This window comes from Hydra vulgaris, chromosome 04 (genome assembly GCF_038396675.1).
Source record: "Hydra vulgaris chromosome 04, alternate assembly HydraT2T_AEP".
Lineage (NCBI taxonomy): Eukaryota > Metazoa > Cnidaria > Hydrozoa > Anthoathecata > Hydridae > Hydra > Hydra vulgaris.
In genome coordinates, this window is record NC_088923.1 from 23582396 (window position 1) to 23597929 (window position 15534).

The following is a 15534-nucleotide window of genomic DNA, read 5'->3' on the forward strand; positions in this document are numbered from 1 at the left end:
AATTATAAAATAATATTTAGATGCACCTTTTTAATTGTTTTATTTTTTTATTTTTTACTGTATTTTACCATATTTTTATTTTTTAGATGTACCAAACCAATCGATGGTTTAATTTGCAGAATAAAAAGTGAGTGAATTCTATAATTTTCTAGATTTTTTTGTGTTTATGAAGTTCTCATTCATTTTATTTTTCTATTTAGTTAAGAATGAAGATAAAAAAAAGTTGGGAGGTCTTTCTGATACGACACTGGCTATTATCATAGTTCTATCGATTTTATTCGTAGCAATATGTTTTGCATCGGCTTATAAATTTTTATTTAAAAAAAACAAAATTTTAATTGAACAATCAACAGGTACAAATGTTTTTAGTGATGATTCCGAATGTAAATCTGGAATTTTGATGAATAATATAAAAAGCTGCGATAAAAGTTATGATAACGAGGCCTTCGTTAAAAGTGAAGTCAGCTCCATAGAAAAAAGAAAACAGGCATGGCAATCATAAACCTAATAGATTGATGTTTTATTTTTTTAAACGTGGTTTTTAAAACTTACAAAATTTAAAAATTTTTATGATTTTTATTTTCATGTTTTTTATGATATGATATAAAATTTAGTCGTTTTATTGAAGCTATTGTTAAATACAACAACATTTTTAAATCTTTTTTTAATTAAAAAGCGTCTCCTGTTATGAAATTTACATCCCGCAGAATAATAACATAAATTTAGATTATCAAAGTACTTATAAAGAAGTATTGAATTTTTATGATGTGATATAAAATTTAGTCGTTTTATTGAAGGTATTGTTAAATACAACACAACATTTTTAAATCTTTATTTATTAAAAAGCGTCTCGTGTTATGACAATTACATCCCACGGTGCATAGGAACATACTCTAAGACCTTGCAACACATCCCCAGAGATTTTATTTTTGATTATCATTAGAAAACATTTCCTCATTCAAAAAATGTAAACGACAACTTTTTTTAGTGGGGGCCTGGGGAGAAAACACACATTTTAGGGCAGTGCCCAGGAATTTTGTTGTTCAAGATAGGTAGCTAATAAGCATGGGGCATACTCAGATTTTTAGTATGTTGATACTGGTAGCAAATGAGGATGACTTGCAAAAAATTAAGGTAATTGAAGCTATACCAACCCCGCCCCGATCCCTAACTGCCCCCTTCCTAGAACTACGTCTCCTTTAATCGTAATTTTTTTTTTTTTTCTATCATAAAGTAGATCAAAATTCATCGACAGATTTCAAATTTCATCAAAAAATCTCTTTTCGTTTAAGATTTATAACAATGCAAAGCCTAAAATTACCCCCTGAAATAACCTTAAATGGTCTCAATTTTTAAACGAAAAACTTTTTTTTGATGTAATTTGAAATCTGTCGATGAACTTTGATCTAGTTTAATTTTTAACAAGCAAAAAGTTGAAAAGTGTTTTTTGGAACCATACCCTGGGGAGGGCTATAAGGGGTCGAGAAGTGTTTGCTACAATTATTTATTACAGTAAAAAAAAAAACTCTGATTTTTATGGTTACATTATGATTAATATTTTACATTTCAAAGTCATACTAAACGTTTGTTCATAGGAGATTTAACACTTTACTTTTTACAAACTACATTCCTGCAAATAGAAAGCTACTTTAAAAGTGCTTGTAGTTGTAAGCAACAACCGCGTTTTTCAGCGCCTCTATATAGTTTGGGCTGTGCTCTCCAACTTCTCTCATTCGCCAAAACTGATTGAAATCCTGAGGAATGGATTCAAGAGCTTGTTCAGTCCAGTAACCTAAGCCTATAGAACAGTAGAAGTACAAAAGAAATGCAAGTTTATTTAATAAATATTCGTCGTAAACTATGCAAATTTTACGATTCAACTGTTGAAATAGAGTATTTAATTACTAAGATTATAAATTATTTTTAATCAAATTTAAAAGTTATTTATCATACCAAAGACTCCACCTTTCATGTTGATAAATTCAATAACATGTTGCTCAATTATGTGTACCTTCAAAGGAATTGTAGCCCTTAGATTTCTATAGCTCGTAGAGAACTCCTCTAGATCTTTAACATACGTGGAGCTTAATGATTTTCCAAAACAACCATGGACTATTTTTTCAAAATCTCTAAGTACCTTAATATATTTAGCAGCGGAAACTCCAAGACTAAATTCTTGAAAAAACAGTTCAAAGCTGTCTATGTTTTTAAGCAATTTATAATAAGAATTGCCTTCCAAACGATGCTGCCCTTGGTAGGACACTCTGCAGATGTTTGTTTTAGACAGATATTGATTAACAAACTGTAACCCACACTCCTTGTTTTCAAATAAATTTTTTTCAATCTCTTTTAAAATTTTGTCTACAACACCTAGCAGTATATGTAGTCCAGGAATATTTACAAGTTCTAGTATTTTTTTGTTTTTGTTGCCTGTTAATAAAGGGGAGTTAACAACATTAGTGTATTTTTTAGCTTTTTTTAAATTTGCACCATCAGCCATCCATTGGTCGTACAATGTACACAAAGACTCTAGAGTATAATGATCAGCTTTTTGAAAGTCAGGAGATGACGTCATGCAATACGGACAAGGGTGTTTTGATGTTGCAGTTTGTTTTCCAACCATTTGAAGCAAAATCTTTAGATCTTCAGATACTGTGTAATCTAAGGATGAAATGTTTAGCTTATCCAATATTAACCGCAAGTTATGGTATTTTTCGTTCAATAAAGGCAAAATGGCCAATATAATAGTTTTGTGGACGCTTGAATCTTTAAAATCTTTGCACGCATATCCGTCACTCTTGCTCAGTTTCTCTGGAATTTTATTATTTTTTAACTCTGGTTTTAGGGTTATTGACAGTGTCCCTTTTAGGAATCCCTGCCCTCCATCTACACCTAATTTGATATCAACATCATTTGTTTCTTGACTTCTGTGATGAAGTACCATTGCTACGAGTTCTTCAATGTCATTGCAATACACAATAGGAGTATCTTTTTCTACCAACTATACATTCATAAAAAATCAAAATGAATAATACAAATTGCAATCTAGCTATAAAATATTTTTTTTGGAAATAGTTTACTTACCTCTTCGCTTTCTTTTAATTTTAATAGCAATGGGAGTTTATCACAATTGAATAAATTTCCAATTATTTTGTTGTTCTCAATCAGTTTAATATTGAAACCGGATTCCACACTTTTTCGTCCTGCCTCACTTCTCAGAAATCGTGCAACTTCAATCATGTTGCGATTACTTATAAATCATAATATAAATCATAATAAAGTTATTACAAAAATTGGCTTTAAACTCATAACAAATTTATTTTTAAAAGTATTTTTAAGCAACAAAAATTTACCTGGAATGTAGTTTTAATTGAAGTTTGTTCAATTTATCTAAAGAAAAGAAAGGTTTCTTAACCTCAGTCTTTCCGAAAGAGACAGTGAGTTGCTTCGGACCAAAGGTTTTCAAAACTAAGGTGTTCTCTGAGTCATTTGTGCTGAAATCTTTGATAGAGCTGGACAGAACTTTTCCTTGCGTTGTTGGGGATGTTGATTTTACAATGGCAGTCAAATTCTTTTGTCTTTCTAATTTCGTACAGGGATGTGGAATTCCCAGTCCCACTTGGGCATAACAATGTTGACAAACTAGTCTTTCTGCAGGTTTATTTGAAACATCTTCAGCGCCTTGATAAACAAGCTTTCCCGAAACGCAATTAACCATTGGGGCCAATATTTTTTCCATTTTTGATTTGCGCCCATTTTTACAAATAAAACATTCACATTTTTTCCCTCTAATAACTCTGGTATTCAGGTCTAAATTTTATAGCATTTGTATGACAACTATAATAACTAAAATAGCGAAACTAAATCTTAAATGAAGTAAATTAAACATCAATATAGTTATAATTACCTTCATAACACGGCCGCATAATGAAGTAAGGATCAGTCCCTGCAAGCTTTTTTCTACATTTTGAGCAAAGCATGGTAGGAAGGTCAGGATTATCCGCTGAATAATCTTTCCAGAATATAGTTTTGATAAGGTTTGAGTAGTCATTTTTCTTTTTATTTAGATTTAAATAAGTTGTTTCAGGGTTATTTATTGGTCTTAAATCCATGCCTTACCTGAAGCAAAAAAGGCAAAATTTGTTTACAAAACCACTATGTTCTTTTGCATATTTAGGCATTTTAAATGAATGCTTCAAATAAAAACTTCTGATATGTATTGATAATATTGGCATGATATATCGGTTATATCAATCAAATGTCAATATAATGCCTATAAACTCATGTCAATATAATGGCTAAGAACATGCTTTCAGTTCGTATATCAACGCGTGCAAAGAGTTATTATGCAACTGTTAACAATTAGCAACTGCTAACTTTTACTAATTGTTAATAATTAAAGGTTGCTTTGCTTTGTTTTTATTTCAATAAAAATGTAAATAGAAAGTAATAAAAATTACTTATCCGTCTGCAAATTTTAATGTTAAACAAAAATTTTTAAAAATTTTTAAAAATTAAATTGATAAATCTATCACAAATCAATCTATCAAAAAAAAAATTTTAGTTTATGCAAAACCGTGTACTATGTTTTTAAGGGCGAATCAACTTAAATTTGTTAGCGAAAAAGTTATAAAGTATAAAATAACAAACTTACGACTACATAAGTAATAACACTCTAGTAACTTCATTATAAAAGTAATAACACTATATAAGTGTAAAACTTTTACAACGCACTTATAACTTTTATAATTCATTCTTAGTTCAAACAACATAAGTAATCCCAAATTTAAATTGAAGTAAAGCATCTAGAAAAATAGAGTGGATATTTAAATAATATTTATAACGTATTAAACTACTTAAAATGCTAAACTTTTTATAAAGTGCGTTTTTACTACATAAAAACGCACTTTATAAAAAGTTTAGCATTACGAAAAAAGCTTCTAATGGTCCGTAAAAGCGCGCGGTAATTTTTAAAATCAACCAAAAAAAATTTTTATTGGTTGATTTTTTCGGACTGTTCGTAACGTTTCATAATGCTAAACCCTTTTATAAAGTTATGGTTTTATAAAGTTGTTTATGTGTATTGTAGAAGTCCATGAAGTTTTTAATAATATTTGATTATCCACTTCATTTTTTCAGATGTTTTTTTTACTTTGATTAAAGTTTGGAATTACTAATGTTGTTTGAACAATCAATGAATTTTAAAAGTCATAAGTGCTTTATAATAATAATAATACTATTATAGTTTTATTACTTATATAATGCAGTTAGTGACTGGAGTGTTATTGCATTTGCAATCGTAAGTTTATTGTTTTGTTTTGTTTTGTAACTTTTTCGCTAACAATAATTTGCTCCTTAAAAACATAGTAAACGGCTTGCATAAACTAAAATTTTAAAGACCAGATTTTGTAAATCGCGATCGCTTATTCAACCATTGCAAGGGTAGAAAATTTTTTTTTTTTTTAAATTTTTGTTTTTGACTATCCAAAATGTTTTGTTCATGTTTAAAACTTGTGATACTAGTTATGTGTGTTTGCTAAAGTTTCTGGTCTAATCTATTCTTAGTTTTTATTTTTTTATTTACTAGTGTAAAATTTTACAAATCAACATGCCAAGGAAATGTGTAAATTTAGTGGAAAATTTTTGTTACATTTGTGGTGAAATAACATTTTCTTCATAGAAAAGAACTATGACACCTCTTGTGCAGACTGCTTACCAGCATTATTTCAATATGAAGATAGGGGACCAGGATAAGTCATGGGCTCCACATATATGCTGTAGCTCTTGTTCGGTTACACTACGAGAATGATTGAAAAATAAAAAAAGATCTTTGGCTTTTGCTGTTCCTATGGTATGGAGAGAGCCTAAAAACTATACAGATGACTGCTATTTCTGCTTGACCCCTCCCATTAAAGCAGGTTTGTCAATGAAAAAAGTAGGAACAGTTAAATATCCGAATCTTCCATCTGCCATTCGGCCTATTCCACATTCAGATAATTTACCAGTTCCTACTCCACCACAAAGTTGTGAGTTAGAAGCAAAAATGAAGTAGAAATAGAAGAAAACAAGCCTTCCACATCAAATGATCCTGATTTTGTGTTAACAGATGTTGTGCCACACAGATTGAGTCAAGCAGAATTAAGTGATCTTGTTCGAGATCTGAATTTGTCACAGGAAAAAATAGAACTTCTAGGGTCAAGACTAAAGCAGTGGAATCTTCTCCAACTTGATGTCAAGGTTTCACATTACAGAAAACGGCAGCAGAATCTGCTTTCTTTTTTTGAGAAAAAAAAAAATCTTGTTGTTTGCATTGATGTTTTTGGATTAATGCATTGTCTTAATTTGAACTATGATCCAATTGAATGGAGATTATTCATAGACTCATCTAAGCTAAGCTTGAAAGTTCTCCTCAACTCAATTAATTACAATAAACACAAATGGAAAATTTGTGGGGATCTAAAAGTCATTGCTATACTTTTAGGAATTCAATTAGGGTATACTAAATACTGCTGCCTTTTGTGTATGTGGGACAGTAGAGACAGAAGTTCACATTATATAAAAGAAGACTGGTCTGCAAGAAATCTCAACATAGAAGAAAAAAATGTTATTGCTGAACCACTTGTGGATCCAAAAGATGTTCTTCCACCATTACATATTAAGTTGGGTTTGATGAAAAATTTCGTCAAAGGTATGAACAAAGAAGGACAGGCTTTTAGGTTTTGTAAGAAATAAGTTTCCAAAAATAAGTGATGCAAAAGTTAAAGAAGGTATTTTTGATGGGCCACAAATACGTCATCTTATGAAGGATCCTGCATTTGACGAAGTTTTGAAGGGGCCCGAAAAGGAAACTTGGGAAGCTCTTAAGGGAGTGATTAGTGGATTTTTAGGCAACAAACTAGATTATAACTACATTCAATTGGTGGCAGTACTTCTGCAAAAATATCAGCAACTTGGATGTAACATGTCCCTCAAGATTCATTTCCTCCACTCGCATCTAGACTTCTTCCCCCCAAATTGTGGAGCTGTTAGTGATGAACATGGGGAAAGGTTTCACCAAGTTATTTCTGTAATGGAAAAAAGATATCAGGGTCGTTGGAATGAGGCCATGCTTGAAGATTACTGTTGGTTTGTGTGTAGGGATGCTCCAGAACTAGTTTACAAAAGGAAAGCAAAAAGATCACGATTTTGTGACGATACCCCATAATCATCTTTAACCCTATTAACTTGATGATCATGATTTCTTTGTTTAAAACTATTAGAATATATCTGTAATAAAAAAAAACCAAATGTACTTTAAATGTTATTAGAATATGTAAATTATATGTCATATTGCTCTGTTGCAAATTAGCTGAAATTAAAATTTATTGCTATTGTATCTCAGAATATAGAGCTAATAAAAAATTTTCGTTGTCATATTCTTTTTCTCAGCCCGAAATTAGTATAATTTGAATAAAATTGCATACAAAAAAAAAATATTTTTTTGTTGCCCAGTGTAATCAATGAGCAACAAAGAAATGCAGGCAATCAACGAACGCTGTGGAGGAATGGAACCATGTAGAAGGTAATATTTAAATTTCATTGAAATTGCATAGCCTATATTAAGTTGCATGTGCTTTGTAAATGTTTGCCCTGACACTCCGTTTTAATATTATTTACAAACACCTTTTACAATGATTTCTGGCAAAAGTAAACAGTTGCTTGCACTTTCAATTCCTATTTTTCTTTATGCGTGATAGAAGAAACTTTGTAACCTTTTCCTGTCTTAACTCCATCAACATCGCTTTCTAAACGAACAGCAATAAACAAAGCCTTACTGCATCATAGATGGTTTTCCTCGCTAAAGTTCTATACTCACTGTTTCTAAAATTAGGCCAGTTGCTCGAGAGTTCCAAGAAACATCTGTCTTGACAACACCTTAAATGGTTTTATTAAATATATATTAAATTTTAACTGCACTTGGTTTATAATAAGAGAAATTACCAGAAACAAAAAATGTACATCTCACTCTTTGCCAAACACGGTTAAACATAATAATGAATTTTTAAAAGGATAAAAGACAAATTACAGAAGAATTTGATAAATATTTTGTGTCTGTAGGACCAAATCTTGCAAAAAGAATTCCTATAGCTAACAGCTTAATAGATGATCTATGTTTCCCTCGAAACTCTGACTTGAACTTTTTTGAATTATCTTTTGAAGAGTTTGAAATTGTTTTTAAAATCTTAAAATCTAACAAAGCAGTAGGCCCTGATGGCATTAATGCCAATATTATTATAAGTTCATTTAATGTTTTAAAAGATATACTCTTTAAGATTTTTTTAATATCAATTAAACAGGGAATTTTTCCGCAAGCTCTAAAATTAGCAAAAGTCATACTAATGTTAAAAGGTGGTGACATTGAGAATATAAGTAACTATTGTCCAATTTCGCTACTTTCTTTATTCTCTAAAGTTTTAGAAATAACTTTGTACAATAAAATTTATAATCATCTTACTATAATCAATTTATTATACAGCAATCAACATGGATTCCAAAAAAACAATTCCACTAAACATGCCATTCTACAATTTACATGAAATATATCTGACTCATTTGAAAATTCTCAATTTTTTTTAGGTGTTTTCATTGACTTGGCAAAGCTTTTCATTGACTTGGCAAAAGCTTTTGATACTATTGATCACGAAATTCTTTTTAAAATGTTGGAGTGGTACGGAATTATATTAATTTGGAAATATATTAATTTGGCTGCAAAATTACCTAAATAATTGAAAACATTTTATTTATGCGGGTGATGACGTATCATCTAAATTGTTAAATATTTTATGTGGAGTTCCTAAAGGACCCATATTAGGACCCCTCCTATTTCTAATATATATTAATGATCTATCAAAAGCTTCTTACCTACCGGCAATTATGTTTGCTGATGACTCTAACTTATTTCTTTGTCATAACAACATTTTTACACTTTTTTAGCTACATGAACATTGAACTAGTTAAAATTTCCGAATGGTTTAGATAAAACAAACTATCATTAAATATTGATAAAACTAAATGGATTCTTCTTTATCCTTATGGTAAAAAGCACCAGCTGCCTAGCAACTTACCTTTTCTTTTTATCGATAACATAATTACTAAAAGAATTCTTGTGATAAGATTTTTAGGTGTATATATCGATGAAAATCTTACATGGAAAAGCTACATTGCTAACTTGTGCAATAAAATTTCAAAGAGTATAGGCATTTTAAACAAAATATGAAAAGTTCTTAATAAACATACCTTAATTCAGTTATATTATTCGTTAATTCATTGCCATATTAACTATGCAAACATTGCTTGGGGTAGCACTTATAAAAGTAAACATGAACCTCTCTATCGGCAACAGAAGCATCTAGCACGCCTTATAAATTTCAAGGACCATTTTGCTCACGCCATGCCTCTTTTATATGATATGAAAGCACTCAATATATACGAGTTAAATGTTTTTAATATTCTTTGTTTTATATATAAATGCAAGACCCACCTATCACCCGTTTCTTTTCGTAACTTGTTTTTACAAAGAGATAAAAATAAATATATTTTTAGGAACGATAGTTTAATTCGACAACCATTCTCTGAAACTAATTTTGGAAAATTTTTATTTTATTTTGAGGACCATTTTTATGGAATAGTTTAGTTCTAAGTACTTCTAAAGATTTTTCTCAAGAATGTAATTTTGATTCTTTTAAACCAAATCTTAAAAAACTCCATTTTTCAACTGAAAATATAATCTACTTTTAAATTTTTGAAAATCCCATATCTATATTAATATATGTATATATTTAATGTATAGGGGAGTTGGGGGCACTTTGATCTTTTTTATTGTTAATGGTTGATTACTTAAAGACCCTTGCAGGCAACAATACTATTTTCAATATTTTTAAAAGAATATTTATTTCTTTATTCAAATCAACAAGCTAATTTTGGTCCAAATAATATTTAGTAAGCTAGAACTCAACTTTATTACATCACCTATAAAGTATCACGGTACCCAATATATGAGGCACGTTGATCTGCACTATGGGACACTTTGATCTTATAAACAGTTTTTTTACAAAATCAATAAAAAGTTGGCAATAAAGCATAACACAGGCCTGCAATGGTTTTCCTCTTTAAAATCTGAGTAACGTTTTTTATAGTTTCTGATGTGCTGATTACGAGAAAAATAATAAAAAAAATCCATCACGTCAGGATTTTTTGATATGGAATATTTAAGATTTTGCTTTAAAATGTTTGAGCGCCTACCTTTTGAAATGTCTAAAACGTTATTAATTTACTTCAGCTCAATTTTTATTTCATATAATTAGTGTAAGGGAACATAGAAATTAACGCCAATTAGTAATTTGTTAATGACTACATAATAAGTATTAGTAATTCGCATTAAACATATCAAAAACGGGTCATTTTGGCTTAATTTAGTAATGAGCTCATTATTACATAATGATTTGGTAATATTAACTAATTGTTGTGAATATTATTAGAAAAGGGTGTAATTAAGATAAACCAAAGGATTTTTGTATAAGTACCCGCACTGATTTAGAAATTTAACAGTTGAAGTGCGCATCTTGCAACATAAACTTTAAAATGGCATCGCGAAGTTGTTTAAACTCTCCTAATTGTTTCTGTTATATTTGCGGAAAATTTATGGTGATAAAAGAACAAAACAGTATTACAGACTTTGTAAAAAATATTTATAAAAGTTATTTTGGACTCGTTTTAAGTAACCAAGACAAAACTTGGGCACCTCATAAAATTTGTACGACTTGTTTATTAGAACTTCGCAAGTGGTCAAAAGGACAGAAAAATAGCTTCAAAATCGTTTCGCCTGTGCTATGGAGAGAGCCTAACGACCATGGTAAAGATTGCTACTTTTGTTGTTGTGACATAACTGGATACAATTCAAAAAATAAAAAGGACATAAACTATCCAAACGTGTCATCAGTTACGCCTGCAATATTTGGCGATTCAAAAATGGTGCAGCCCCCGGTTCCAGCTCTACAAATTGAAAATTCTGACTGTGATATAGAGGAAGAGGATGTACACCAATCTGATCCTGAATTTCATGGAGATTCTGACGCTTGTTAGCTCTTTTCACAGTCACATTTAAACGACTTGACAAGAGATTTGAAACTTCCCAAAGATGCAGCGGAACTCCTCGGATCACGATTAAAAGAAAGAAATATGCTGGCACCTGGTACTTCATTTTCATGGTACCGTCACAGAGAAAAAGATTTTCTTCCATTCTTCGCTGAAGATGAAGATTTAGTATTCTGTAAAGATATTCCAGGCTTGACGAAAATGTACGACATTGAATACGATCCTAACGAGTGGAGTGTTTATTGACTCCTCAAAAAGAAGTTTGAAAGCAGTTCTTCTGCATAATGGGAATACATATGCCTCGTTACCTGTTGCACATTCTGTCCATTTAAAGGAACGTTATGAAAATTTAGAAAAGCTTTTGACTGATATAGCTTATAAGCAACACGGTTGGATGTTGTGTGGAGATTTGAAAATTATAAGCATGCTACTAGGCCAACAAGGTGGTTATACAAAATAACCGTGCTTTCTTTGCGAGTGGGATAGCCGGGATAAACAACATCATTGAACCAAAAAGGAATGGACTCCAAGAACTGAACTAACCCCAGGATTCAAAAACGTACTGAAACAGAGTTTGGTTCCCAGAGAAAAAGTTTTACTGCCACCATTGCACATCAAATTGGGTATAATGAAGCAATTTGTGAAGGCTTTAAATAAAGAGGGGGAAGGCTTCAAATATCTGCATTCAGTTTTTCCATCTTTATCAGAAGCTAAGATAAAAGAAGGAATTTTCGTCGGCCCTGATATTAGGAAATTAATGTCGGATGAAAAGTTTGATGAAAAACTTAATGATATCGAGTTGCAAGCATGGCAGTCATTTAAGGAAGTGGTGACAAAATTTTTGGGGAACAATAAAAGCTCCGACTATAAAGAAATAGTGGCCAAAATGATTTCCAATTTGGGTGTAATGGGTTGTAATATGAGCATTAAACTTCATTTCTTAAATTCTCATATTGATTACTTCCCAGAAAATCTAGGAGCCGTTAGCGAAGAACAAGGCGAATGATTTCACCAAGATTTGAAAGAGCTTGAAGTCCGGTATCAAGGAAGATGGAATACCAACATGATGGCGGACTATTGTTGGTTATTGAAGCGCGACGATCCAAACCGGAAATTTAAGCGAAAATTGCACAACCGAAACTTCCAGGAGAAAAGGACCAGGTTCCACAAATGAAATTTAAATGTTATTTAGACTAGTGTTAAGTTGTTATTATATTTTAGTAGTTTTTTAAGTTAAAAATAATGTTCTGTTTTAAATATATATTTTTTTATGTGAAATCTTCTGTTTTTTTGCTATTTTCTATCTGTGCCTTTTTTGAAAAATCTGGAGGTGATAGAGAAAAACTAAGTACATATTCGTAATCAGCGCACCAAAATACCCTAGAATCAGCTATCAAATTCCAGAGAGGAAGTTATAACTCTCATTTTGTAGGCCTGTGTAATTAAAGACAAAGTTCTTCAAATTTCTGCCAAGAGATTCACATTTAATGTTTAGTGAACAAGTTTTTTCATTAGAAATTTTGAGAAATGTTTTGAAAAAACTGAAAAATCAAAATCAAAAATCAAATGTCGGCCGACATGAGTTGTGCCACCATGCTGCATTGGATCGGTAAGCTTGCAGACTATATCATCTCTGATAAACTGGTACAATTGCTCATTGACAGAGATGAATTTATACAATTTAAAATTTTCTCTTTTCAAATATTTGAGCATTCGCAAATTTTCTTCGTCACAGATTTGTCCAACATAATAAATAGTTTTCTTTTTTTATCAAATTTAACAAGAACAAAATCCTTCACATTCAGTGCATCCAAATCAAAGCTCAGGTCTTATGATTCAACTATCTGTTGAGAAGATATATTTTCAAGATCATTTTCACTGTCATCACTTTCAAGCGGTGGAAGGCGATGAATACTATCAGAATCATTAGAAAGTTCCATTGGTTCGTCGTCTTCAACTGCTGCACTTGTAGTATTTTTTTTCTTATTACTTTTTATCTTACAAAGCTTCAATTCTTCCTCAAACTCATCATTAGATTCTTCAAACTGAAGTCTTGTAGCAGCATGTTTTGTTTTAGGTTTTCTTGTGGTCTTTTTTATATCCTACTGAACTGTGGAAACTTTTTTTTTTTTCTTTTTTTTTTGTGGAACTGTGGAAACTTTTTTTTTTTTCTGTATGTTTTGTTTTGTTTTTTCTTTTACCAAACAAATCTCATTTCGATCAGGAGTGTCTGTCAAAATTCTTTTTTTTTAGTTGCCTACTTTTAAATTGTTTTTTTTACGATATTTGGGGTTACTGTTACGGCAACAGATAGTCCTGCTACAGCAACAGAGGGTCCTGCTAATTCAGAAGAGCCTCGCTCATCCAAGCAAGCCATCTCCTGCAGATTTTCATCGAGTTTAGATATAATAGTTTCTGCAATATCTGCAATGATTTCTGGATTTTCAACAGTAGTAGTGGGTGCTGGACGATCGGTCACTGATGCTGGCAGATATTCTTCATCTGTGAATATGTCCGGATTGAATGATCCCAGCAACTTTAAATCCAGATTCAATGTTTGCTTTTTTAAAGGCTTTACCATATGCTTAACATACAATCGGAACAATGTTATATACATTCATCGGTCTGGTACTGCTGACAAGCCATTTGCTGCAAGCCGCATTGTAATACCTTTTCAGAGGCCCATTCACAGATCTGTCCAACTAAGCATAGTTATTACGTTTTATTTCGCCAAATCGAGGGCTGCCACAGATATATGACTCTCGTGGTTGTCTAGCACAAAAAGAACTTGATAATCTTTCGAACAGTGCGAATGTTTGATAAAATATTTCAACCACTCGACAAAGATATTTGATGTCATCCAACCAAATGGATTAGCAAATCCTACGCATCCGGGTGGGCCATCTTTAATCATAAAATCTCGAAACTTCACCCACAGAAAAACGAACAGTAGTGGTATTTAATTGCCGATCGCATTTACAGTACAGCAAGCTGTCACGAGAGTTCCTCTTTCTGCCGATGTTATGCTACTTACTTGTTTGACACCTTTACTAGCAATAACCTTAACAGGCTTTTGTACGGTTGTTAGTTCTGTTTTGTCCACATGGTAAATGCTTTATGGACCAAACTGATGATGTTCTCGCACTTCCCGGAGATTCCGAAAAAATTCACTTACGGTGAATTTGTTGAAAGCTGTTGCTCTTGCAAAGCTGGTGGCTTCTGGAGCTCGTAAAGATAATTCTGGTTTTCTTTTCATAAAGCTCTGTAACCAGTCAATGCCTGCCATTTTGTTCTTAATCCATGAATACGGACAAACTTTATTATTAGCAACAGCTATTTTATATGCTAATTGGCGAGTTGTTTTCGTTAAAAGGCCATAGTTTATCTTCAAAGCTTGAAGCAAATAATTTGATAAGCAGTCTTCTTCTTCTTCTGTGAAGACCTGTCGTGTATTAAATCTCGGTTTAAATGTAACACCCGAATTAATTCTTAACTTTTTAACATATCTTTTCAATGTTATACGATCTTTTATTTTATTTCGTCACTAAAAAAGAATACAATGCCGTTTTAAATAAATAAAATTTACATGACCGGGGCTAAAAGAAGACAATATTTACCTTATCACTACGCCCCAACATGCTTTCATCAGCAAGCGTGTACAATCACTAAAATGTAAACATAAAGTTACTTTGTACCATATAAAAAATAAATACAAATTTTACAAGTATGTTAAGATCAGTAACTAATCTATAATCAAAAGAAAATCGTAAAAAAAATAATAATAATAATAATTGCACCTAAAAATTAAAAATAAGTTAATAGGAGAATTTAAGGAAAATTTAAATTAAAGACCAGTTAATAAGATTCATTAACATCGTTAAGAAGTTTTTGTTTGAGTTTTTGTTTGAATAGAAAAAATCAAGAACAATTTTTCAGCTGGTTATTTAATAAAGTGTTTCATAATTTAGGACCTCTGATGGTAACAGAAAATTTAGTAACCAAATAGTTTTAGTAAATTTAGTAACCAAATAGTGCATTTTAGGTTGCTCATAATTGTAATTTGAAAATCTAGTAGAGTACTCGTGATAATTTTATTGAAAAGTGTATTAAATATTATAGGAGTTACTTTATTATGAAACTTGTACATAAATATAAGAATTTGATAAAGGCTCAACTGAAAAACATGTATGAGATGATTTTTAAATAGTTCTTTAGAATGTGTAAAACGACCTGCACCTGAAATAATTCTGACAGCGTGTTTTTGTCTTCTAAGCAATTTTTTAACTTTCCTTACATTAGAGCTACACCATACAATATTTGCATAGTTTATATACGATCGATACCAAACTCTCGAGCAACTTCATTGTTAGGCCTGTTTTTCAATAAAACTTCATCCACAGC

General features: G+C 31.1%; 1 protein-coding gene across 3 annotated transcripts in view; it reads left to right on the forward strand.

The window, feature by feature from the left end:
* LOC136079663 (von Willebrand factor D and EGF domain-containing protein-like) overlaps window positions 1–828 on the forward strand; it is a 174926-nt gene extending 174098 nt beyond the window's left edge. For all 3 annotated transcript variants that reach the window (XM_065795830.1, XM_065795831.1, XM_065795829.1), the window contains 2 exons: window positions 87–127; window positions 201–828. In XM_065795830.1, coding sequence (XP_065651902.1) covers window positions 87–127; window positions 201–502 — 343 coding nt within the window. In that variant the 3' untranslated portion in view covers window positions 503–828. The remainder of the gene's footprint in view (window positions 1–86; window positions 128–200) is intronic.
* The last annotated feature ends 14706 nt before the right edge of the window (window positions 829–15534 follow it).